Source organism: Mobula birostris, chromosome 9 (assembly GCF_030028105.1).
Source record: "Mobula birostris isolate sMobBir1 chromosome 9, sMobBir1.hap1, whole genome shotgun sequence".
Classification (NCBI taxonomy): Eukaryota; Metazoa; Chordata; class Chondrichthyes; order Myliobatiformes; family Myliobatidae; genus Mobula; species Mobula birostris.
In genome coordinates, this window is record NC_092378.1 from 150,428,201 (window position 1) to 150,455,483 (window position 27,283).

Consider the following 27,283-nt stretch of genomic DNA (forward strand, 5'->3'; position numbering starts at 1 on the left):
TGATGTTGGGCGAGAATTGGGAAAGCTCAGTCCGCAGCTGGAAGCTCTCAGGTCGAGAACCATGAACGTTGTCTCTCTCGTGTTCCTGTTGAACGCCGCAATGCCGGCAGGTGAGGAGCGGAGGCGAGCAAAGGTGGACCCGCACCGAGAGAGATCAAATCGCCGTGTGATTTATTAAAAGCTCGGCTTGTATTTAGGATGGAGGAGGCGAAATAGGTTGCGACCTCAACCGCAGCCGAGGGGAAATGTTCCCTAACACAAGATGTTGGAAAACTTCTACGCCCCAAACGCTGGAGGCACTCGGTATCTATAGAGGGAAATACACACTAGCCGTTTCGGACCGAGGACTAGAATGGAAGGGGGCAGAAACCAGAATAAGAAGGCGAAGGAGAGAGGGAAAGGGCGCAGGTGAGGTGAGACCAGGAGAGGGGGAAGGTGGGTTGAGGTCCTGATGAGGGGTCTCGACCCGAAACGTTGACCCGTTACCCCCCTCCACAGGGGAATTGTAAATGATCTTCCTTAACCAATCGTAGAGATACACGGTACAGTAGCAGGCTATTCGGCCAGTCGCGTCCATGAATTCTTCCAGCATTTTGTGCGCGACACTCAGGAACTGTCCCCTGGCTTCAGCAGAAACCCGATCAGTGCGGTCTCCTCGAACCAACCTGTTTGCATTTAATAGCTGGGCTTTAGTTCGCGCTGAGCGCTTTGCAGTCATTATATTCGTTATTTTAACCCACATTTTCCCCGCGCTGTTTTTGCAGGAGGTTCTTCGCTCTATTCCTTGGTTCTGAGCAACGACAGTCCCATCACCACAGGCGCAGAGGGTCTGGTGGAGGCCCGGCTGATAAACAGGGCTGGGACGCAACTTTCTCCCCGTTCCCTCGCCTTCCACTGGGACCTGCGGAGACCGCTCTCCATCGTGCGCCGCTCGGAGGGAGCGCTGAACAGCACCCTGGTCGTCCGCAGCCGGGCTCCGGGGTTCTACAGACTCCGCGCCTGGGTGAGCTGGGTGGAGTGCCGGAGGTGTCCTTCGCTCGCACGCGGGGCCACAGTTCTGCATGTGATGGGTGAGGGGAAGACCTTCAGACCGACCGACCGACCCGCCCGCCCCCGATGCGTCTCCCGCAGAGAGTCCAAGCGCCCGCTGCCTGCAGCACCAAATCTAATAACTTTTACCCAGGGGCGTATCTACGGAAAACAGCGCCTTGCCAAGCACTGAAATTACGCCCCTGTCCAAACATCTGACACCCATCTTTTAGATAACCTTACCATAATATTAGCTCAAAAATACAAGTCAAGCTCGCTAATCTTTCACCTTAAAACGCTGCCAATTCTGCTGGTGCTGGAAATCCAGAGCAACGCACACAAAATGCTGGAGGAATTCAGCAGGTCAGGCAGCGTCTATGGAAATGAATAAACAGTTGATGTTTCGGGCCGAGACCTTTGTCCTGCCTGACCTGCTGAGTTCCTCCAGCATTTTGTGTGGGTACTCTCCATTGTTTCGCTGTTGTTTTGTGACTTGTCGTGTCCTGTGTGTGTGTGTTTTTTTCTGTTGAGCATTGTCGGCCGGCATCTTTGGTGCCGGAATGTGTGGCGACACTTGCGGCTGCACCCCCCCCCCCCACCCCGCACACAATCGGGTGTGTAGGTGGTTCAGTAAAATGGTTCACTGTATGTTTCGATGTGCAGGTGGCGTAGTGGTTAGCGTAAAGCAACGCAATTAAAGCTTGGGGCGTCCGAGTTCGGACTTTAAATCCTGTAAGGAGTTTGTACATTCTCCCCATAACAGCTTAGGTTTCCTCCGGGTTCTCTCGCTTCCTCCCACAGTCCAAAGACGTACTGGCTAGTTGATTAAATAGCCATTGTACATTGTCCTATGATTAGGCTAGGCCAAATAAGACCATAAGACAAAGGAGCAGAGTTAGGCCATTCAGCCCATTGAGTCTGGTCCACCATTCCATCATGGACCATCCTGGATCCCACTCAACCCCATACACCTACCTTCTCGCCATATCCTTTGATGCCCTGACCAATCAGGAAACTATCAACTTTAAATATACCCATGGATTGGCCTCCACTGCAGTCTGCGGCAGAGCATTCCACAGATTCACTACTCTCTGGCTAACCACCCCCCTCCTTACCTCTGTTCTAAAAGGTCACCCCTCAATTTTGAGGCTGTGCCCTCTAGTTCTGCATACCCCCACCATAGGAAACATCCTCTCCACATCCACCCTATCTAGTCCTTTCAACATTCGGTAGGTTTCAATGAGATCCCCCCACATTCTTCTAAATTCCAATGAGTACAGGCCCAAAGATGCCAAATGCTCCTCATATGTTAACCTCTTCATTCTCGGAATCATCCTAGTGAACCTCCTCTGTACTGTCTCCAATGACGAGACATCCTTTCTGAGACATGGGGCCCAAAACTGTTGACGATACTCCAAGTGCTGCCTGACAATTGTCTTATAAAGACTCAACATTACCTCATGGTTTTTATATTCTATTCTCCTTGAAATAAATGCCAACATTGCAATTGCCTTCTTTACCTCAACCTGTAAATTAACCTTCTGGGAGTCTTGCTTGGGAACCCCTAAGTCCCTCTGCACCTCTGATGTTTGAATTCTCTCCCCATTTAGATAATAGTCTGCACTATCGTTCCTTTTACCAAAATGCATTAGATTAGATTAGATTATGAGAACACTCAGTCCTCGTTTATTGTCATCTAGAAATGCATGCATTAAAAAATGATACAATGTTCCTCCGGTATGATATCACAGAAACGCAAGACAGACCTCATACGTTTCCTAACACTGCATTCCATCTGCCACCTTTTTGCCCATTCTTCCAATTTGTCTAAGTTCTCTGCAATCATATTAATTCCTTAGCACTACCTACCCCTTCACTTATCTTCATATCATCTGCAAACTTTGCATCAAAGCCATCAATTCCACTATCTAAATCATTGACAAGCAATATGAAAAGTAGTGGTTCCAATACTGATCCCTGAGGAACACCACTAGTCACTGGCAACTAACTAGAGTAGGCCCCCTTTATTCCCACTTGCTGCCTCCTGGCTGTCAGCCATTCCTGTATCCATGTCAGTATATTTTCTGTAATGCTGTAGGATTTTATCTTGTTAAGCAGCCTCACGTGTGGTACCTTATCATGTTTGGCGCCTTTTGAAATCCAAGTAAATGACATCCACCGCCTCTCCTTTGAACACTCTGCTGGTTACGTCCTCAAAGAACTCTAAAAGATTTGTCAGGCAAGATTTCGCTTCACAGAAACCATGCTGATTTTGACATATTTAACATTAGTCTCCAATTACCTTGAAACTTCATCCTTAATAATAGACTCCAACACTTTCCCAACCACTGAAGTTAGGCTAACTGGCCTTTAATTTCCTTTCTTTTGTCTTCCTCCCTTCTTAAAGAGTGGAGTGACCTTTGCAATTTTCCAGTCCTCCGGGACCATGCCAGAACCAAGTGATTCTTGAACGATCATGACCAATGCATCCGTTATCTCTTCAGCAATCTCTCTCAGGTCTCTGGGATATAGTCCATCAGGTCCAGATGACTTACCCACCCTAAGAACTTTCAGTTTGCCCAGCACTTTTTTCTTTGCAATAGTAATGACATTCACTTCTGCTCCCTGACACTCATGGACCAGTGGTATACAGCTAGTGTCTTCTACAGTGAAGACTGATGCAAAGTACTCATTAAGTGTATCTGCCATTTCATTGTCCCCCATTACTACCTCACCAGCATTATTTTCCAGTGGGCCAATATCAACTCTCACCTTCCTCTTACTCTTTATATAACCGAAAAAAAAAACTTTTGGTATCCTGCTTTATATTTTTGGCTAGTTTGCCCTAATTTTTCACCTTTTTTCCTTCTTATAGCTTTTTTAGTTGCCTTTGGTTGGATTTTAAAAACTTCCCAAACATCCAACTTCTCACTCATTTTTGCTACCTTATATGCTCTTTCTTTGACTTTAATGCAGTCCTTAACTTCCCTTGTCAACCACGGATGCCTGGCCCGTCACTTGAGAATTTCTTCTTCTATGGGACATATCTATCCAGCGCATTGTGAAATATTCCCAGAAACTTCAGCCATCTCTACTCTGGCGTCATCCTTGCCAGTATCCCCCTCCAATCCAGTTGGGCAAGCTCCTCTCTCATGCCTCATTAATTCCCTTTATTCCATTGCGATACTGATACATGTGACATGCTTCCCTCTCTCAAATTGTAGTATAAATTCAATCATAATATGATCATATCTTTCTAAGGGTTCCTTTCTATTAAGCTGACTAATAAAATCTGGGTTATTACACAACACCCAGTCTAAGATAGTCTTTCCCCTAGTAGGCTTAAGGACAAGCTGCTCTAAAAAGCCATCTTGTAGGCGTGTGGCCAAGTGGTTAAGGCGTCGGTCCAGTGACCTGAAGGTCACTAGTTCGAGCCTCAGCTGAGGCAGCGTGTTGTGTCCTTGAGCAAGGCACTTAACCACAGATTGCTCTGTGACGACACCGGTGCCAAGTTGTATTGGACCTAGTGCCCTTCCCTTGGCCAACATCGATGGCATGGGGAGGGGAGACTTGCAGCATGGGCAACCGCCGGTCTTCCATACAACCTTGCCCAGGCCTGTGTCCTGGAAACCTTCCAAGGTGCAAATCCATGGTCTCATGAGACTAACGGATGCCTATAAAAATAAAAAAGGCATTCAACAAATTCCCTCACCTGTGTTCTGACACCAACCTGATTTTCCCAATCCCCCATATTAAAGTCCCCCATTATAATTGTGCCATTACCCTTATTACATGTCCTTTCCAGCTCCCTTTGCAATCTCAACCCTACATCTTGGCTATGATTTGGAGGCCGATATATGATTCCCATAATGTTCTTTTTTACCCTTGCAGTTTCTAAACTCCACCTACAAAGATTCAACATTCTCTAACCCTATGTCTCCTCTTACCAACAGAGCCACATCACCACCTATGCCTCCCTGCCTCTTCTTTCAATACAAAGTATATCCTTTGATGTTATGATCCCAGCCACAATTCAGTGATGCCCACAACATCATACCAACGAATGTCTAATTGCACCATGCGTTCATCCACCTTATTCCAAATACTATGTACATTTAAATACAGCACCTTCAGTCCTGCATTTTTCACCCTTTTGAATTTTGCCTCTGTGGTACAATCTAACTCTTTGCTCTGTCTGCATTTGTACCCAATCACTGGCTTGTCCTTCCTGCCTATCATCTACTTATAAACCTGCTGGCTCATCCCCAGCTCTATCATACTGGTTCCCATCTCCCTGCCATATTAGTTTAAACCACTCTCAACTACTCTAGTAAAGCTGCCCACAAGAATATTGGTCCTCTCGAATTCAAGTGCATCCTTTTGTGACCTGCTGAGTATTTCCAGCAGATTTTGTTGTTAGAATTATAAACAATTTTTATCATATGGTTAAACAGCATCAATAACGGAAGTTGTCTAATGATGCATTTATTCTCGGTTAGTGGTCAAAAATTTTTAAGAAATCTTCGGCATCGGTTTGTGCTACTGCTGAATATCAGATCTAATTTCCTTTCCTGATGCAGACTCTGTAATGGGAACTGTTTCATTGACACAAACGAACAGAAGTGTCACTTCTTTGACCAATGGGTATGAACTGGCCACAAACACACCAACAAAAATCTCATTCATCCTCTACGACCCCAGCGGATACTTCAGCACCGCGTTGTTCCACTACTGTTGGCACTTTGGAGATGGGTGAGTCCATGTCCCTGCACTGTGTGTTGAGTCTGGAGAAACATAGAACGTAGAACATTGGAGCACAGTGTAGGCACTAAGGTTCTCAATATTGTGCCAACCTCTTAAGCTACTCCGAGATCAATCTAATACTTCCCTCCTGCTTAGCCCCGATCATGGTCATGTGAAGCCATGGGAGAAAGTGGTGGATGGTCATATGAGCAGCTGGTGCATATCACAAGCCCTGGTTATGCGACCACTGACGCCGGCAGACAATCTCCGAAGAGAATTGATAATGGCTGGGGTCACTCGTCTTGTAAACACACTGCCCAGAAGAAGGCAATGGCAAACCACTTCTACAGAAAAATTTGCCAAGAACATTCACAGTTATGAGACCTTGATCGTCTATGTTGTTCGACATGGTACATAATGATGATGATATAAAATTATGAGGGGTATAGGTAGGCTTTTTCCACTGAAGTAGAGTGAGATTAGAACTAGAGGTAATGGGTTAAGGGTGAAAGGTGAAAGGGGAACCTTCTTCACTCAGAAGGTGGTGTGAGTGTGGAACAAGCTGTCAATGGAAGTAGTGGATGTGGGTTTGATTGCAACATTTAAGAGAAGTTTGGATAAGTACCTGGATGGGAGAGGTATGGAGGTACATCGTCCAGGTCTGGATCAATGAGACTCGGCAAAGTAACAATCCAGCTTGGACTAGATGGGCAGAAGGGCCTGTTTCTGTGCTGTGGTGCTCTGTGACATGTGTTTTTATTCTTTAACTTCACACAGGGAGCGAGCTGTCACAAATGATTCAAATGTATTCCACGTCTACTCAAAGGCAGGCGTTTACCAAGCTCATGTTGACATCTTTGCATCCCTCAGCCGCACCCGGAGGAAGATTGGCATCTTCGGTGCCACACTGAGCCTTCTAGGTAACGTTGGGTCTCCTTAGCACTCTATTGAGCTATGTCCTACAGTGAAGCAAAACCAATGCAGAAGGTGAACCTTTGTTCTCAGACACAAGTTTGAGTTGGGGGGGGGACTGGGGGTGGTAAAGGGGTTTGTTTTGTTGTTGTTGCTTGCTATATGCTGGTCACATGTTCTGTCAAATATTGGGGCATGCTATATTGGCACTGGAATGTGTGCCTATACTTGTGGGCTGCCCAGAGAGCATTCGAAGTGGCTGCATCACCATCTAGTATGGGGTTGGTGGCTACTGCACAGGATCGAAATAAGCTGCAGAGAGTTGTAAACTTAGTTAGCTCCATCATGAGCACCAGCCTTTGTAGTATCCAGGACATCTTCAAAAGCGATGCCTCAGAAAGCCGGCACCCATTATTAAGGATCCCCATCACCCAGGACATGTCCTCTTCTCATTGTTACCATCAGGAAAGAGGTACAGAAGCCTAAATGCACACACTCAACGATTCAGGAACAGCTTCTTCCCCTCTGCCATCCAATTTCTGAATGGACATTGAATCCATGAACACTACCTCACTACTTTTTTTAAACTTCCATTTTTGCACTACTTACTTAATTTAACAATTTAATTTTATTACAGTGCCTATAAAAATATTCACCACCCTTTGGAAGTTTTCATGTTTTATTGTTTTACAACATTGAATCACAGTGGATTTAATTTGTCTATTTTAACACTAATCAACAGAAAAAGACACCTTTGTGTCAAAGTGAAAATAGATCTCTACGAAGTGATCTAAATTAATTACAGATATAAAACACAGAGTAATTGATTTCATAAGTATTCAGCCCCTCCTCCTTTAATATGACACGCCAAATCATCACTGGTACAGCCAATTGGCTTTAGAAGTCACATAGTTAGTTGAATGGAGTTCTGGTTTGGAGACCTATATACAGTGAAGGTGTTTCAATTGATTGTAGTAAAAATACACCTGTATCTGGAAGGTCTATTTGCTGGTGAGTCAGTATCCTAACAAAATAAGCATCATGAAGACAAAAGAACATTTCAAGCAACTCCATAAAAAGGTTTTTGAAAAGCATAAGCCATGAGATGGATACAGGAAAATTTCTAAGTCACTGAATAACCCTTGGAGTAGAGTTAAGTCAATCATCGAGAAATGGGAAGAATATGACACGGCTGTGAATCTGCCTAGAGCAGGCCATTCTCAAAAACTGAGTGGCCGTGCTTGAAGGGGACTAGTGAGGGAGGCCACCAAGAGACCTATGACAACTTTGAAGGAGTTACAAGCTTCAGTGACTGAGATGGGAGAGACTGCACATACAACAACTGTTGATCGGGTGCTTCACCAGTCACAGCTTTATGGGAAAGTGGCAAAGAGAAAGTCACTGCTGAAAAAAAAAACTGACATGAAATCTCGGTTAGAGTTTGCCAGAAGGCAGATGGGAGACTTTGAAATCAGCTGGAAGAAGGTTCTATGGTCTGATAAAACCAAAACTGAGCTTTTTGACCATCAGACTAGATGCTATGTTTAGTGTAAGCCAAGCATCGCACATCACCAAAAACACACTAACCCTACTGTGAAGCGTAGTGGTGACTGCATCATGAGGCCAATCTGCCAAGATCCTTGTTATGATCCTATGTACTTGTGACATGTTAATCTTCAACACTGTAAAGTTTGATTTGATGGTTGGAAATGAAAAGTCCCACGTAAAGGGACTTGGATGGCATGAAACCGTCTCTGTGGTTGTGGACTGTAGTCATTGACAGAGCGCTAAACTGAACTAACTCGGTGGCTGCCACTCCTGAACCACTTCAGGAACTCTGCAGTTGAAACAAATAAACTCTTCTTGGGCTTCCAGCTGGGTACAGATAACGATTTTAACCGACGTTTTATTTCAATGGCTTCCTTCACCAGGCAGTCCCAAAAGCCAATGGTGTGCACAGTAGTTTTGTATCGTTGAAGTCAATCCTACGGCCGTTGTGAATACAATGGCTTCGATGGCACCAAACTACTGTGCCACGCCAATTGCTTTTGAGGCCGCCTGGTAAAGGAAACTATTGAAATAAAACTAGAGAAAAAGTATTTTAACAAAGACAAAGGCCTCACTCTAAGTAAGAATTGGAATTTGATTGTAATCAAGGCTGGACAGCGGAAACCTGATTGGATGAGGACTAACCAATCAGGAGGGATGGATGATAGGGGTATAAATACCACCGCACTAGACATGTCCAGGCATCATCCTTGATGAAGATGGCAGATTTTGTCATAGAAACATTGGTTAAATTTGTTAACAGTACCCGGCCAGAAGCCTGTGAAGAGTTTATTTGTCAGATATGCTGGGAAAGCACTAGGTCCTTTTTCTGCAGTTGGAAGTTTAATATTCTGTGTGTTATTTGCTCACTTTCTGCTGTTTGCGATTTGTTCTTTCTTTTGCACATTGGGTGTTGAATGGGTTCCTAGATGTTTCTTTGTTTCATGGCTGTCATTGGGAGTATGAATCTCAAGAGTTATATACTGTGTACATACTGTGATAATAAATGTACTTTAAAACTTTGAACTGTAGTATTACAGTAACACATCACATCACTCAATCTTCATTTATCTGCCTCATTCCAGATCCAATCAAGGCAATTGAGATCGAGCGCGCAGATGACAAGCGTGCAAGTGACGTCCACGATTTCCAGCTGCATGTTAATGGCAGGTAGGAGCCTGAGCAAGTTGGTATTTGGAGCTACAGATGCCAGAATAGGTCCAATCCACGCTGAAATTAGACTAGTTGGAGACTAGCTGTAGGTTTGATGGCCCTGACAATTGGCCCCATTGTACCCTGACAGCTGTCACTTAGACAACCCTGCCAGCTTCATTCTCCCGCTCTTTCCCCAACACCACATGCATCATAGGAGCAGAATTATGCCAATCAGCCTATCGAGTCTGCTCTACTATTCCATCATGGCTCAGTAATTATCCCTCTCAGCCCCATTCTCCTGCCTTCTCCCCATAACTTTTGATGCCGTTACTAATCAAATTTACAAATTTACTCATCAAACTTACAAACTCGCAGAACAGACTTGACGGGCCAAATGGCCTAATTCAGCTCCTATATCTTGTGGTCTAATCTCAAGGACCTATCGACCTCTGCTTTAAATACATCCAATTACTTGTCCTCCACAGCCATTTGTGGCCATGAATTCCACAGATTCACTACCCTCTGACTAAAGAAATTCTTCATCACTGTTCTAAGGGATGGCCTTCTATTCTGAGGCTGTGTGCTCTGCTCCTGAACTCCCTCACCATTAGAAAGATCCTCGTTACATCCACTCTATTTAAGACTTTCAATATTTGGTAGGTTTCAATGAGCTCCCCGCCCCAGCCATTCTTATAACCCTTAGTGAGTACAGAATTTACACAGTCTAGCCGAGGGAAGGAGCGCCTTAAACTTCCTTTAGTAGAGACGTATCTCCACCCCATCATCCACTATTTTTGCACACTTATTTAATTTTTCTATATATTTCTTATGGTAATTTATAGTATATTTTATGTATTGCACTGTACTGATGGTACAACATAACAAATGTCATGACAACAACCTACATCAAAGTTGCTGGTGAACACAGCAGGCCAGGCAGCATCTCTAGGAAGAGGTACAGTCGACTTTTCAGGCCGAGACCCTTCGTCAGGACTAACTGAAGGAAGAGTTAGTAAGGGATTTGAAAGTTGGAGGGAGGAGGGGGAGATCCAAAATGATAGGAGAAGACAGGAGGGGGAGGGATGGAGCCAAGAGCTGGACAGGTGATTGGCAAAAGGGGATATGAGAGGATCATGGGACAGGAGACCCAGGGAGAAGGAAAAGTGGGAGGGGGAAAACCCAGAGGATGGGCAAGGGGTATAGTCAGAGGGACAGAGGGAGAGAGAGAGAGAGAGAGAATGTGTGTATAAAAATAAATAACGGATGGGGTACGAGGGGGAGGTGGGGCATTAGCAGAAGTTTGAGAAGTCAATGTTCATGCCATCAGGTTGGAGGCTACCCAGACGGAATATAAGGGGTTGTTTCTCCAACCTGAGTGTGGCTTGACAGTAGAGGAGGCCATGGATAGACATATCAGAATGGGAAAGGGACGTGGAATTAAAATGTGTGGCCACTGGGAGATCCTGCTTTCTCTGGTGGACAGAGCGTAGGTGTTCAGTGAAACGATCTCCCAGTCTGCGTCGGGTCTCACCAATATATAGAAGGCCACATCGGGAGCACTGGACGCAGTAGATCACCCCAGCTGACTCACAGGTGAAGTGTCACCTCACCTGGAAGGACTGTCTGGGGCCCTGAATGGTGGTGAGGGAGGAAGTCATGACATTTGTCAGAGATATTAAATCTGATTCTGAATGCAGAATAAAGTATTACAGAGAAAGCAGAGTACAGGTAAACAACAAGATGCAAGGCCCTAACGATTATGAGATCACAAGTCCGACTTATCATATTAGGGAACCATTTACTTGTCTTACAACAGTGCCTGAGCCTGGTGGTATGAGTTTTCAGACTTTTGTATCTTCTGCCTGTTGGGAGAGGGGAGAAGAGAGAATGCCTGGTGTGGGTGGGGTGATTACTCTAACTGCTTTATTGAGGCAGCAAGAAGTGTAGACAACCCACGGAGGGGTGGCTGATTTCCGTGATGCGCTGAGCTGTGTCCACAACTCTCTGTAGTTTCTTGATTCACAGAATTACTTATTTTTAACCCATGTCTCTTGATTCATGTGCAATGATGAGGTTTCATGTTATGTGTAAATCACTGTGGGGACCTCATCTTAAAAGTTCAAACTTTATTATCGAAGTATGTATACCATATACATCCTTGAAATTCATCCTCCAGGCAGTCACAAAACAAAGGAACAAAGTAGATTTCGCAAATAATAACAGACAACAAAAGCCGTCACATATCCAATGTGCAAAAGAGGAAAAATCATGCAAATAGTTAAACAAAGTAAACCAAAACAGAAGGGCCATGAGCTGGGAGTCCCTGAAAGTCATTCCTCAGCTGCTGAGGCAAACAAAGCCTGCCCAGGAAGCTGATGGCCGCAGAGCAGCAACTGCTTTCCAACCTGGTGGAGAGAGGGACCCAAGACAGCCATAGCGAGAAGAGATGGAGACTGGTCAAACACAGGCAGGCGGCTGTTTGTTTCCCACTGTCAGTCTCAACAGTTTTAATCCTGCTCGATGCTTTAATCGGCGCAGAGCAGTAGAGCACGGACTCGTATTCCACCACCAGGCCTCGACGCGGTGTCCACCCCCAGCGATCACCACCCCGGCTGTAGTGACACTCTCGAGGGTCTAGTTTGCCAAATCCTCAGGAGGTCGAAAAATCACCAATTCATTTAATCGTTCAGACCATACAGGAGCAGAATTAGGCTACTTGGCCCATCGAGTCTGCTCCGCCATTTCATCACGGCCGATCCGTTTCCATCTCAGCCCCAGTCCCCTGCCTTCTCTCCATATTCCTTCACGTCTTAAAGAATCTGCCTTAAATGTACATGAAGATTTGGCCTCCACAGCTGCCTGTGGCAATGAATTCCACAGATTCACCACTCTCTGGCTAAAGAAATTCCTCCTCATCTCCAGTCTAAATGGACATCCCTCTGTTCTGAGGCTGTGTCCACTGTTCCTGGTTTAGTTTATGTTAGAAACAAAACCACCCCCTCCCCGCCCCCACACCACAACCGGGGAATCACCCGCGTGTCCCCTCTATCCTCATTGGGCAGACTACACCTTCCTGGCTGCAGCTATTGAATTCTCTCTATGTAAACTTCTCCATCGAAAGAAGAGAATAAAACTGTGTAAATTGCTCCATTGTGGCCTCATCTCGTTCTCACTGTCTCGGTAAATCAGCCAGTATAATCAAAGACCCCACCTACCCCAGGCATTCTGTCTCCCCCCCCCCCCCCACCCCACAGGGAAGAGGATATAAAAGTCCAACCACCAGGTCCAAGGACAAATTCTAGCCCACTATCATAAGACTAATGAACAGATCCCCAGTACAATAAGATGCACTCTTGACCTCACAATCTACCTTGTTGCACCCTATTGTCTGTCTGCACCGCACTTTCTCTGTAACTGTGACTCTTTATTCCGCACTCTTTTATTGTTTTCCCTTGTACTACCTCAATGCATCGATGTGATGAGATGATCTGTATGGACGACATACAAAACAAAGTTTTCCAGTGTACTTCGCTACATGTGACAATAACAAACATAGAATGGAGACTGTCAGGGCACAGTACAGGCCCTTCGGCCCACATTGTTCTGCCAACCCTTTAACCTACTCCAAGCTCAATCTGACACATGGCCCTCCATTTACATTCATCCTTGTGCCTTCCTAAGGGTCTTTTAATTGTCCCTCTCAAGATGATAAGAGGCACAGATCAAGTGGACAGCTAGAGACTTGGTCCCAGGACAAAAATGGCTAATATGAGGGGGCGTAATTTTAAGGTAATTGGAGGAAAGTTTTGGGCAGGATGCTAGAGGTAGTTTTTTCACAGGGAGAGCAAAGGATGCATGGAACGCCCTGCCAGAGGTGGAGGTAGCGGCAGATACATTAGGGACATCTAAGAAACTCTTCAGTAGGCACATGGAGAATGGAAAAATGGAGGGCTATGTGGCTGGGAAGGGTTAAGTTGGTCTTAGAGTAGGTTAAAAGGGCATTATAACTTTGTGGGCCAACAGGTCTGTACTGTGATGTATGGTTCTATGTTCTATATTCTAATGTATCTGCCTGCACCACCACCTCTGGCAGTGTGTTCCCTGTATCCACCACTCTCTGTGTAAAATACTTCCTAACTTCCCCCTTTCCTCCAATCATTTTAAAAGTATGTTCTGTCATATTAACCACTGTGATTTTATCAATCTGCATAAATTAGCAGGAAGGAGTCTTTAATGCTGTATTTAACTTCACTAGTTGTTTGTTAGGGAGCTGACGTGAAAGAGGGAGTGGGTGTGAGCTTTGATGAGGTAACCGGTTCTGATCTGCAATCCCCTTGCAGCCCGCCACTGCAGATCTGCTGGCTGCTGTCCCAGGACTGTGCCCCCGTCGTCGGCCGCAAGTGTCGGCCAGTCCGCCTGGAGCACTCGCGCAACTACAACCTGAGCTACAGCGCGGCTTCTCCGGGACCGTACTCCTTAAGCGTGCGGGCTGAGAACAGCGTGAGCTCCTTCCAGACCTGCTACAGGGTGACCTCGTGGCAAAGTGGTGAGTCCGTTCTGCTGGCAAGGGGACCCCTTTTGGGAGACAACTAGGATTGGGTAAAAGCTGATACAACTGCGAGCAATATTATTATTATCAGTATAACTCATTCATTCAGTCATTGCCTGGTTTGCTAATTTGTTTGCTTGCAAATTTGTCTTCTTTTACACTTTGGTTCTTTGTCCCATGATGGGCTGAAAGGCCTGTTTCTGTGGTGTATGACTACATGAGTTGTCCAGAGTCAGCAGCCTTGCGTGTGACTGCGTTCTGCCGTGCCACCCACGTGCAATCACTCTCCACGGCTTCGGGAGGAGACTGACTTCAGTCTCGGCCACTCTCACTTCTGCTTTGCTAGGAGCTGTCACAGGAACTGATCCTAAGCACAAGGGATCCTGCAGATGCTGGAAATCCGGGGCAACGCACGCAAAATGCTGGAGGAACTCAGCAGGTCAGGCAGCGTCTATGGAGAGGAACAAAGAATCCAGGTGTCTAGAAGTGGAAACTCCTTTCCAGTTCTGATGAAGGGTCTCGGGCCAAAACGTTCGCTCTTTACGCCTGTACATCAGGAGTTCCCACCCTGGGATCTACAACTCCTCAGATACTGGTAGGGGTCCGTGGCATATAAAAGGTTCTACATAGGTGCTGCCTGACTGCTGTGTTCCTCCAGCCTTTTGTCTGTGAACCTCATGGTAGTTTATGTGTTGCTGTTGAGTGCCACCAGACACCACCGACTCGTGACGACCCTATGGATCGTGTAGTTGTTCGTAGGGTGCTTTGATAAAAACACTGCTTTGAATTTGACTTTGGGGGTGAACCACAACCCAAGTACGGGAGGCATGCGTTTACACTTCTTGATGAAATACTATCGCGGTCTGAAGAAATTATTTTTTCCTTGTCACTGGAGGACGTGGAAGTTGCAGTAAGGCTTGAGTTAAGGCAATGTTCATGTAAGGATGGTTTATAATTGACGTTTCAGGCCGGGACCCTTTATTAGGACTCCCACCGGCAGCACCAGCTCGTCTGACAAGAAACTGGTCAAGCCACACGGGGAATTTTAAGGGCTGAACAAATCAAGAAATTGGAGTGACTCAGTTTCAGATTAGCTTATTGTCACACACACCACGTGGTGCAATGAAGTTCCCTGACTGTGTAAGGGAATCAGGTTTATTATCACAGTGCGTTGTGAAATTTTGCAAACATGAGGAAATCTGCAGATGCTGATCCTGACGAAGGGTCTCGGCCTGAAACGTCGACTGTACCTCTTCCCTAGAGATGCTGCCTGGCCTGCTGCATTCACCAGCAACTTTGATGTTGTGAAATTTGTTATTTTACGTCAGCAGTACGGTGCAATACATAAAAATATTATACATCATATCAGAAATACATATAAAAAATAAATAGAACGCATAACAGAACAGCACAGAATCAGGTTTTTGTCACCAGCATGTGTCGTGAGATTTGTTAACTTAGCAGTGGCAGTTCAATGATAATATTGAAAGAAAAAAAAATCAATTACGTTAAGTCTGTATATAAAATAGATTAAAAATATTCCAAAAGCAGAAGTAATGTATATATTAAAAAAAAGTGAGGTAGTGTCCAAGGGTTCAGTGTCCATTTAGGAATCGGATGGCAGAGGGGAAGAAGCTGTTCCTGAATCGCTGAGTGTGTGTCTTCAGGCTTCTGTACCTCCTTCCTGATGATAGTAATGAGAAGAGGGCATGTCCTGGGTGATGGGGGTCCCTAATAATGGATGTCGCTTTTCTGAGGCACCGCTCCTTGAAGATGTCTTGAATACTACGGAGGCTGGCTAATTTTACAACTTTCTGTGGTTACTTTCTGTGCAGTAGCCTCCGCACCCCCATACCAGACAGTGACGCAGCCTGTCAGAATGCTCTCCATGGTACACCTATAAAAGTTTTAGAGTGTTTTAGGTGACAAACCGAATCTCTTCAAACTCCTAATGAAGCATAGTCACTGTCTTTATAGCTGCATCGATATGGTGGGATCAGATTAGATCCTCAGAGATCTTGACACCCAGGAACTTGAAACTGCTCACTCTCTCCACTTCTGACCCCTCGATGAGGGTTGGTTCATGTTCCATTGTCTTACCCTTCCTGAAGTCCACAATCAGCTCTTTCAACCTACTGACGTTGAGTGCCAGGTTGTTGCTGCAGCACCATTCCACTAGTTGGCATATCTCACTCCTGTACACCCTCTCGTCTCCATCTGAGATTCTACCAACAATGGTTGTATCATCAGTAAATTTATAGATGGCATTTGAGCTATGCCTAGCCAGACAGTCATGGGGATAGAGAGAGCAGAGCAGTGGGCTAAGCCACAGCTCTGAGGTGTGCCAGTGTTGATCGTCAGCAAGGAGGAGATATTATCACCAATCTGCACAGATTGTGGTCTTCCAGTTTGCAAGTCGAGGATCCAATTGCAGGGGGAGGTACAGAGGCTCAGGTTCTGTTGCTTATCAGTCAGGGCTGTGGAATGATGATGTTAAACACTGAGCTATAGTTAACGACCAGCATCCTGACGTAGGTATTTGTATTGTCCAGCTGATCTAAGGTCATGTGAAGAGCCATTGAGATTGTGTCTGCCATTGACCTATTGTGGCGATAGGCAAATTGCAGTGGGTCCAGGTCTTTGCTGAGGCAGGAGTTGATTCTAGTCATGACCAACCTCTCAAAGCATTTCATCACTGTAGATGTGAGTGCTACTGGGCGATAGTCATTAAGGCAGCTCACGCTGCTCTTCTTGGGCACTGGTATAATTGCTGCCCTTTTGAAGCAGATGGGAACTTCTGTCTGTAGCGGTGAGAAAATGTACAGTCCCCTTGGCCCATGATGTTTTGCCGACATTTTAACCTACTCCAAAATCAATTTAACCCTTCCCACCCACAGAGCCCTCCATTTTTCAATCATCCGTGCGCCTATGTGAGAGTTTCTTAAATGTCCCCGATGTACCTGCCTCTACACCACCCCCGGAAGCACGTTCCACGCACCCAGCACTCTCTGTGTAAAGGGCCTACATCCAACAACCCCTCTCTACTTTCCCCCCAACACCTTAAAGTTATGTGTTTATTTGTTTGTTGATGTATCATTTATTTATTTATGTCTGTTTATTTGTTTATCGAGATGTGGTGTGGCATAGGCCCTTTTGGCCTTTCAAGCTGCGCTGCCCGCCAACCTCACCACCCTCATTTAATTCTAGCCCAGGGTCCACAGACCCCTCTCTTAATGGGAGGGGTCAATGGCATAAAAACGTGAGGAACCCCCGCCTTAGCATAATCACAGGATAATTTATGATGATCACTCAAGCTACTAACTTATATTGGGAGGAGGCTGGAGCACCCAGAAGAAACTCACAGCCCCTTGTATTATCCATTCTGCCCTGGGGAAAAGTCTCTGGCTGTCTACTCGACCTACAGTAGGCCTCTTATCATCTTGTACACCTCTCATCCTCCTCTGCCAGGAGGAAAGCCCTAGCTTACTCAATCTTTCCTTGTAATACCTGCTCTCTGATCTGGGCAGCATTCTTGTAAATCTCCTCTGCACCCTCTCTAAAATGTCTACATCCTTCCTATAGTGAAGGGACCAGAACTGAGCACAATTCTCTTAAGTGTGGTCTAACCAGAGTTTTATAGAACTGCAACATTACCTCATGGCTCTCGAACTCAGTCCTCTGACTGATGAATTGCCAACACACCATACACATTCTTAACCACTCTATCAACCTGCATGGCAACTTTGAGGGATTTGTGGACATGAACCCCCAGATCTCTCTATTTCTCCACAAGAATCCAACTATTAACCATATATTCTCCTTTCAAATTTGACCTTCCAAACTGAATCACTGTACAGTTGTTTGGATTGAACTTCACCTGCCACAACACATGCTGGCTTTGCATCCTGTTAATGTCCCTTTGTAACCCATGGCAACCTTCTATACCATCCTCAAAACCACCAACTGTCATGACATCTGCAAACTCACTAACCTGTACTTCCACTTCCTCATCCAAGTCACTTATAAAAACCACTAAAGACAGGGGTCCCAGAACAGATCCCTGCGGAACACCACTGGTCACTCACCTCCAGGCAGAAAATGCTCCATCTACAACCATCCTCTGCCTTCAATGGGCAAGCCTATTCTGAGTCTACACTGCCAACTTTTCCTAAAGCCTCTTGACTTTCTAAATGAGCCTACCATGAGGAACCTTGTCAAATGCTTTACTAAGATCCATATACATCACATTCTTTACACAACATCTTTAATGTTCTGTTTTGTCACTTCCTCAAAGGATTAAATTAGGCTCACGAGGCACGACCTACCCCTTTCAAAGCCATGCTGACTATCCCTAGTACAAGAAAAGGAGCAAAATAGTGAGGTAGTGTTCATTGTCCATTCAGAAATCTGATGGCGGAGGGCAAGAAGCTCTTCCTAAGATGTTGAATGCGCATCTTTAGCCTCCTGCACCTTCTCTGTGAAGGTCGTAATGAGAAGGGGGCATCTCCTAGATTAAGAGAGGTTCCTAACCTTTTTTAATGCCATGGTCCCCTATCATTAACCTAGCGTCCCTGAAGCCCAGGTTGGGTATCCCTGGTCTAGGTGGTGAGGGTCCTTAGTTATGGATACCACTTTCTATGATTAATGTTGTTAATCACATTTACATTGAAACACACAGTGAAATGTGTCGTTTACATCAACGGCCAACACAGTCTGAGGATGTGCTGGGGGCAGCCCACAAGTATCGCCCTGCTTCTGGTGCCAACATAGTCTTCTCACAACCCACTAGCCCTAACCCCATGTCTTTGGACTGTAGGAGGAAACTGGAGCACCTGGAGGAACCTCACACAGTTACAGGGAGAATGTACAGACTCCTTACAGACATTATCGTGGCTATCCCTTGAGGTCGAGGATGATAGTCTTCATTCTGTTGATCTACTTATGGGCTCTCAAGTGGCTTATGAGTCCAATCTTGTCCAATCCTTACAGACATACTCAGGAATCAAATGCTGAATGGTGATTGCTGGTGCTCACTGCTATGCTCCTGTACCACCCTAAAGATTAACTCTTGATCTCCCAATCTACCTCGCCATGGCCCTCGTACATTCTTTGTCCGCCTGTCTCCACTCTAAAATAAACAAGTCTTAGAATTAAAACTACTCATCATTCCAGACTCCTGGAAGAACCCTGAGGATCAGAAGATAGACAGAGATCCAACAGACACCAATTCCTGGACTCCCGTGTCTTCCTTTGAATTAGTTTAATGTTTTGAAATTTCAATGCTCAGCAGTTCCCTTCCACATCCCCAAGACATACAGACTGGTGGGTTGTGCAGGAGCTGATGGAATGCGTAGGGAATAGAACAGGATTAGCTTGATAGTCAGTACACATTTGATGGGCCGAAGGGCCCATTTCTGTGCTCACTCCACTAACTCCCCCCTCTTTTACTCCCAACAGGTGTTGACCAGGTGTGGTTCATTGTTCTCAGTGTGACCCTATTCACTGTGGTTCTGCTTGTCACCCTGTCCACCATGGTGAGGAACTACAGGCCCCGGAAGGACTCCGTTGAGGTAAGTTCAGGCCTGATCTTTAGTCGTGCCGAGTAGCTTGAAAGATAACGAAAGGAAAGAATGATTTACCCAGGGCTGGCGAGTCTGGAGCTAGAAGGCACGGGGTGTAAGGTGGTGGGGGAATACTAACTTTTCCACCCAGAGACTGGTGAGCTGCCAGAGGAATTGTTGAGGCAGGTACATTAACAACATTTAAAAGGTACATGGATAGGAAAGGTTTAGACTGATATGTGCCAAAGGTGGGCAAATGGGACAAGCTTCGCTGGGAATCTTGGACAGCATGGACCAGCTAAAGGTAAAGAGGTTGAAGACGTATGGGTTAGGGTTAGTGAATTGTGGGCGTGCTATGTTGGCGCTGGAAGTATAGTGACACTAGCTGTCTTGCTAGACCCCAGACTGTTTGTTGTTGACACAAATGATGCATTTCACTGGACGTTTCAATGTTTCAATGCATATGTGACAAATAACAATAATTTTCAGGGGCATGTTCTGCTATTGTAATTACCCAGGGCTGCCACAGGGTGGCAGTGGAGTACACACAATAGATGGCCACCGTGGTGTTTCCCTACCACCTGTGTGGCTGGACGTGTTGCTCGGGTGGTAGGGAAGGCGTCTGCATGCTTGCCTTCATTATTCAAGGCGCTGAGTTCGAAGGTCAGGAAGCTATGTTTCAGCTTTATAAAATTCTGGTTCAGCCGCATCTGGAGTATTTCATACGGTTCTCGTGGCTCCACTACAAGGAGGCTTTGGGGAGGGTTGACCAGGATGCTGCATGGATCAGAGATCACGTACTATAAAAAATGGTTGGACAACCTTGGATTGTTTTCCTTAGAGCCGCAGAGGCTGGGGAGAGATCTAATAAATGTTTGTAAGATTGAGAGAGTAGACAGCACCTGTTTCCCAGGGTTGAAGTGTCTAGAACCAGAGGGCGTGCATTTAAGGTGAAAGGGAGAAAATTCAAAGGGGCAAGTTTTCTTACCCGGACAGTGGTGGTTGCCAGGAATGTGCTGCCTGGGGTGATGGTAGAGGCAGATACGACAGAGATATTCTGAGACAGACACATGAATATGCAGAATTGGGTGTCATGAGCGCAACATTGTGGGCTGAAGGGCCTGTTTCTGTTATGTCCTGCTCAATGTTCTATGGATGATTTTGAGTAATGCAAGCTCTCCATAACATGCGGTGGCACCCACTGTATCCCATAGCAATCTTCAACGCCAAATCGTCCTGTGCTGCAGCTATCTGGGATCCTTGGACCTTGGTATGTTGGGCTTCAGGAGCCACGAGGTTAGGTTGCCGCTCTATAAAACCCTGGTCAGACCACACTTGGAGTACTGTGTTCAGTTCTGGTTGCCTCATTAGAGGAAGGATGTGGAAGCTTTAAAGAGGGTGCAGAGGAGACTTTGCCTGGATTAGAAAGCTTGTCTTATGAGGACAGATTGAGAGAGCTAGGGCTTTTTTGCTCTTTGGAGGGAAGGAGGATGAGAGGTGACTTAGTAGAGATGTCCAAGATGATAATAGGCATAAATCGAGTGGAGAACCAGAGACATTTGCCCAGAGTGAAAATGGCTAATACCATCATTGTCATTATGTGCCGTGTCGTATGATGTGGGTGATCACGGTCTATGACCATGATAGTTCTTGGCAAGTTCTACGGAAGTTGTTTACCATTGCCTCCTTCTGGCAGTGTCTTTACAAGACGGGTGACCCCAGCCATTATCATTACTCTTCAGAGGTTACCCGCCTGGCGTCAGTGGTTGTGATATGTATGGCGGGGGGGGGGCACAGAATTTTAAAGAGATTGAAAGATGCCAGACATAAGTTTTTTTTAATACAGAGAATGGTGGGTGTGGGAAACCCCTACCAAGGGTGGTGATAAAGACAGGTACATTAGGGACATTTTTAGAGACTTTTAGATAGGCACATGGATGAAAGAAATAAGGAGGGTTATGTGGGAGGGAGAGGTTAGCTTGATTTTAGAGTAGCTTAACAGATTGGCACATCATCATGAGCTGAAAGGCTTGTATTGTGCTGATTTATGTTCTATTTGACATGTTCTGTGTTCTAACCCCTTTGAGTTCTGATGTCACAGGCCCACTCTGGGCTGCTGCTTTAGGTAATTCTGATTAACAAATTAGCTATGTTTTATGTCCCTGCATCTATCCTGTCATGTTGCTGTAAAACATGTAGGTAATATTATGAGAATGAAGTTAAATACAATTTATTGCTCATTAGTACATGGCTTCTGTACTGGAACATGGACACTCAATCAGAATCAGAATCCGGTTTATTATCACCAGCATGTGACATGAAATTTGTTAACTTAGCAGCAGCGGTTCAATGCAATACATAATCTATCAGAGAAAAAAATAATATATAAAATAAAAATAATCAATAAACAATTAAATCAATTACATATATTGAATCAATTAAAAACGTGCAAAAACAGAAATAATGTATATTTTTTAAAAAGTGAGGTAGTGTCCAAAGATTCAATGTCCATTTCAGAATCGGATGGCAGAGGGAAGAAGCTGTTCCTGAATCGCTGAGTGTGTGTTTTCAGGCTTCTGTACCTCCTACCTGATGGTAACAATGAGAAAAGGGCATGCCCTGGGTGCTGGAGGTCCTTAATAATGGATGCTGCCTTTCTGAGACATCACTCTCTGAAGATGTTCTGGGTTCTTTGTGGGCTAGTGCCCAAGATGGAGCTGACTAGATTTACAACCTTTTGCGGCTTCTTTCATTCCTGTGCAGTAGCCCCTCCATACCAGACAGTGATGCAGCCTGTCAGAATGCTCTCCACAGTACAACTATAAAAGTTTTTGAGTGTATTTGTTGACATGCCAAATCTCTTCAAACTCCTAATAAAGTATAGGTGCTGTCTTGCCTTCTTTATAACTACATCGATATGTTGGGACCAGGTTAGATTCTCAGAGATCTTGACACCCAGGAACTTGAAGCTGTTCACTCTCTCCACTGAGGATTGGTATGTGTTCCTTTATCTTACCCTTCCTGAAGTCCACAATCAGCTCTTTCGTCTTACTGACGTTGAGTGCCAGGTTGTTGCTGCAGCACCATTCCACTAGTTGGCATATCTCACTCCTGTACACCCTCTCGTCACCACCTGAGATTCTACCAACAGTGGTTGTATGGTCAGCAAATTTATAGATGGTATTTGAGTTTACTATCAATGTTTACTATTGAACTGTTTTTACGTAGTGTTGTTTATACAACTGTGATATAATCAGGGTTTGAAGCCTAGTAGTCTGGGATGTTCATAGTAAAGATATTTCCAATATTATTAATTGGTCGTTCCTTAAGGTTGTTATAGCCGGGGATGGTAATGGAGACGAGCTCCCACTACTTATTAGTTGCCTCTGACAACCAAGTCCAGCTCCTGGCCTGCATGTGTAGCTTAGCTACTAAGCCCGATCGGAACCGTTTCTACTCACAGGAGAAGGGGCAAGGGTGGGTTACTGGCGCCGTAAAACCAATCGCTTTGAGCAGATGGGGCTCATCAGCTCATCTAGGAGAAGGAAAACTCTGATCTCAAACCTCCGCTGCCTTGTGGCTGCACCCACTCATGGGGGAGGCTTCAGGAGTAAACCCTGAGGAGCTGGAGTCCCTAAGGCAGACCCACGTTGAGGTCAACACTGACTGGCAACTCCCGCCAAACTATCGGTCTTTGCTGTTCGTTTGGATTCATCAGCTGCATGGAGAGGGGGAGCCTGTTACACAGGCAACAGCTTGCTCTCCGTATCGTACTGACCAGGCTTGTGTAAAACGTAGACAGCGGGGATGCTATATCCATGGTCGAGCCGAACCAATGGAGGGTCTCAATGTAATGGTGCCTTTCTTGAATTAGATTAAAAACCAAGAGGGAGGACATTTGATAAACTGGATGCCACCGAACACTGTTAAATGCAGACAAAGGGAAAAGAAAGGGAGCAAGTGTGCATTTATGTAGCACCTTTCCTCTCTTCCTCTGCTTTTCAGTGACTTTGGGGGAGACGTCTGCCTTGTATCTGAGCATTCTGATTGCTGCAGATTAATGGGTGTTGCGTATCAGCACAGAATCAAAGGGCCGAAGGGCCTGTACTGTGCCCTAGTGAACTATATCCTATGTGCATGACTTGTACATAGTCCTAGGCACATATACATAGCTAGGGTGCCTAAGACTTTTGCACAGTACTGTAGTAATTTTATGTATTGCACTGTACTGCAGCCACAAAAAAAAATTTCATGACATCTGTGAGTGATGATAAACCTGATTCTGATCTGGGTCTCTATTGTGGACTGAGAGTGGGAAGGGGACAGGGAGAGGGGCATCATGGCTGGGAAGAGGGGAGGGAGTGGGAAGCACCAGAGGGACATTCTGTAATGATCAGTAAACCAATTGTTTGGAATCATATTACATTGCCTGGTGTCTCAGGGCTGGGTGTGTCTGCACCTGCATCACCCCCACCTACACCTGCCACGGCACTCCTTCTCTGCCAACAGTCCCTCACCCCTCCCTCACCTTCCACCCTCACCATTCCCAACATACTTTGCTCCCGGCAGATTTACAAACTCGCTCTCCGCTCCACGTTGACAAGTACAGTACCGTGCAAAAGTCTTCTGCGCCCCAGCTATAGATACGTGCCCAACAACTGTAGCACAGTATTGTAAAGACCCGACTGTGATTTTTCTAACTCCTGCTTAACCTCTATTTTGCAGGTAGCGGATTTTGACTTCTGTCCAAGCGAAGGGAAGCTGGCGCAAGAGAGGCGAGCTTGGTTGGGGAAGACCTCTTCCCCCTGCTACGGATCAGGTCTGTCACAGAGCCATGGCACCAGTGAGGCCCACGCCCTGCTGAGGTACAGCGGCAGCCTGCTGCAGGGTTACCGCACCTGGGAGCGCTGGTCCGCTGCGCCCGGGACTGGCCGCTCCCCCAGCACCAGCAATGCTCATTCGCACAGCGCTTCTGGGAACATGGGGTGAAAGCCAGACGGCACAGTGGCAAAGAGAGTAGAGCCGTGGCTTCACCACCCCGGAGACTTGGGTTCGAACCTGATGTCCGCCTCTGTCTGTCTGGAGTTCGATATTGGTACTGTTTTTATTAGAGAGAGATCACATTGGGGGAAAGATCCCCCTCATCCTTCTGAACATTAACTAAGGGCCCAGGGACAACAAACGCTCCTCAAAAGTTAACTTTCTGATCCTGAGATCATCCTTGTGAACCCCCTCTGGACCTTTTCCAACGCCAGCACATCCTTTCTTCGATAAGGGGCTCCAAACTGCTCACAATACCTCAAGTGCAGTCTGACCAATGCCTTATAAAGCCCCAGCATTGTATCATTACTTTTATGTCTGGTCCTCAGAATTAGAATCAGAATCAGGTTTAATATCACTGGCATATTCAAGATTCAAGATTCAAAAAACTTTATTGTCATTCTAACCATACATCAGCTCTGCAGGGCAGAATGAGACAGCGTTTCTCAGGAGCAGTGCAATCATAACATAACAAACGCAACACTAAATAATAAACATAACAATAAACAGTAAAACACAACAGCCACATGTCAGTTAAAATCAAGTTATAAGTGTCCAGTGCAAGTTAAAGGTGTCCAAAGCAGAGTCAGGTGGAGCAGCTATTTAGCAGTCTGACTGCCTGTGGGAGGAAGCTGTTTAGTAGCCTTGTGGTTTTAGTTTTGATGCTCTTGTAACGTTTGCCTGATGGCAGAAGAACAAACAGTTCATGGAGAGGGTGTGAGGGGTCTTTGTCATGAAATTTGTTGTCTTTGCAACAGCAGTACAATGCAATACATAATAATTGAAAAAAACATGAATTATAGTGTGTATATATAGATAGATTAAATAAGTAGTGCAAAAATAGAAATTAAAAAGTAGTGAGGTAATGTTTATGGGTTCAATATCCATTCAGAAATTGGATGGCAGAGGGGAAGAAGCTGTCCCTGAATCGTTGAGTGTGTGCCTTCAAGCTTCTGTACCTCCTTCCTGATGGTAACAGGGAGAACAGGGCATGTCCTGGGTGGTGGCAGTCCTTAATGCCAGATACCACCTTTCCGAGGCATCGCTCCTTGAAGATGTCCTGGATCCTACAGAGGCTGGTGCCCATGTTGGAAATGACTAACTTTACAACTCTGCAGCTTATTTCAATTCTGTGCAGTAGCCCTGCTCCCTCCCCCTGTACCAGACAGTGACACAGCCAGTTAGAATGCTCTCCACCACACATCTCCAGACAACTGTGAGTATCTTTGGTGACGTATCAAGTCCTCAAACTCCTAATGAAATATAGTTGTTGTCGTGTCACCTTCATGATCGCATCAATATGCTGGGCCCAGGATGGACCTTCAAGGTTTAGTGAAAGTTTACAGTTGCAACACCGCTCAACCAGCTGATCTGTCTCACTCCTGTACGCCTCCTCGTCACCATCTTGCATCCTACGGGTAACAGTTGTGTCATCAGCGATTTTATAGATGGTGTTTGCACTCTGTCCAAGCACAGCATTGGGTGTAGGGACAGTAGAGCAGTAGGCTGATGTAGTATCCTTGAGCAATGCACTAGATGGGCTGAATGGCCGGCGTTGTTAATCCAGAGGGTAAATGAAACAACAGTAGGCACTGACACAGTTCAGAATCAGTGGTTTTTCACAAAGGACTGATAGAAATTAACATATTAATGGGTGCCGCGGTAACGTAGTGGTTAGCACAACGCTATTACAGCTCGGGGCATCAGAATTTGGAGTCCAATTCCGGCGCCGTCTGTAAGAAAGCTTATATATCTTTCCCATGAGTATGCTGGTTTCCTCCGAGTGCTCTGGTTTCCTCCCACAGTCCAAAGGTGTACCGCAGGTAGGTTAATTGGCCATTGTAAATTGTCCTGTGGTTAGGCTAGGGTTAATTAGGTGGGTTGCTGACCGTCACAGTTCAATAGGATGGAAGGGCCAATTCTGTACTGTATCTCTAAATAAAAAAATATAAAGTCTTGACTCTCAGAAATTTGATCTGATTGGGCTCTGTCAGCTTTTCCTTTGGCCAGAACCCTCCCGGAATTCCGGGGGTGTGAGCTGCGGTCCGGAAGGGAACGAAAAGGTGAGGAGAATTGTGATGAGGTCTTACAGTTCATGCCGGATGATCTCATCGCCACAACGGTAAACAAAATGCTACTCACTGTTCCTGCAATAAATCTTCCTGACAGCAGCGAGGACGCAGTGAACCTGCGTTAGATACTCACGAGGCTGCACACTTTGTGAAGATACATCCTCTCCTTCACCACATTCATCTTCGGCTCTAATGTATTGTGTTGCTTCAGTGCTGGTTGTTGGAGTTAGGTGAAAGAAGAGATTGGATTTATCCAGGACTTTTTCCACCGAGGTTGGGTAAGACTGTATCACATAACTTAAGAACATAAGAAATAGGAGCAGGAGTCAGCCATCTGGCCCGTCGAGCCTGCTCTGCAATTCAATAAGATCATGGCTGATCTGACCATGGACTCATCTCCACCTACCTGCCTTTTCCCCATAACCCTTAGTTCCCCTGCTATGCAAAAATCTGTCAAATCTGTCTTAAATATATTTATTGAGGTGGCCTCCACTGCTTCATTAGGCAGAGAATACCACAGTTTCACCACTCTCTGGGAAAAGCAGTTCCTCTTCATCTCCATCCTGAATCTACTCTCCTGAATCTTGAGGATATGTCCTCTATTTCTAGTCTCAGCTACCAGTGGAAACAACTTTCCTGCCTCTATCTTATTTATCCCTTTCATAATTTTATAT

General features: G+C 45.6%; 1 protein-coding gene across 4 annotated transcripts; it reads left to right on the forward strand.

The window, feature by feature from the left end:
• tmem130 (transmembrane protein 130) lies at positions 1-26,525 on the forward strand. 4 transcript variants are annotated; one of them, XM_072269111.1, is made up of 8 exons: positions 1-408; positions 765-1,070; positions 5,610-5,781; positions 6,550-6,692; positions 9,318-9,402; positions 13,728-13,933; positions 19,394-19,506; positions 24,223-26,525. In XM_072269111.1, the coding sequence occupies exons 1-8, from the start codon at positions 246-248 to the stop codon at positions 24,484-24,486; spliced, it is 1,452 nt and encodes a 483-aa protein (XP_072125212.1). In that variant the 5' UTR covers positions 1-245; the 3' UTR covers positions 24,487-26,525. The 4 variants fall into 4 exon arrangements, with proteins under 4 accessions (XP_072125212.1, XP_072125213.1, XP_072125214.1 ...); XM_072269112.1 differs by having other exon boundaries at positions 5-110; positions 24,223-26,524; XM_072269113.1 differs by having other exon boundaries at positions 266-408; positions 765-1,003.
• The last annotated feature ends 758 nt before the right edge of the window (positions 26,526-27,283 follow it).

Coding starts and splice junctions, on each gene's coding strand:
- tmem130 (XM_072269111.1), top strand. CDS start 246: ATGTTCCCTAACACAAGATGTTGGAAAACTTCTACGCCCCAAACGCTG. Junction 1,071..5,609: donor CACAGTTCTGCATGTGATGG/GTGAGGGGAAGA, acceptor TTCCTGATGCAG/ACTCTGTAATGGGAACTGTT. Junction 6,693..9,317: donor TGCCACACTGAGCCTTCTAG/GTAACGTTGGGT, acceptor GCCTCATTCCAG/ATCCAATCAAGGCAATTGAG.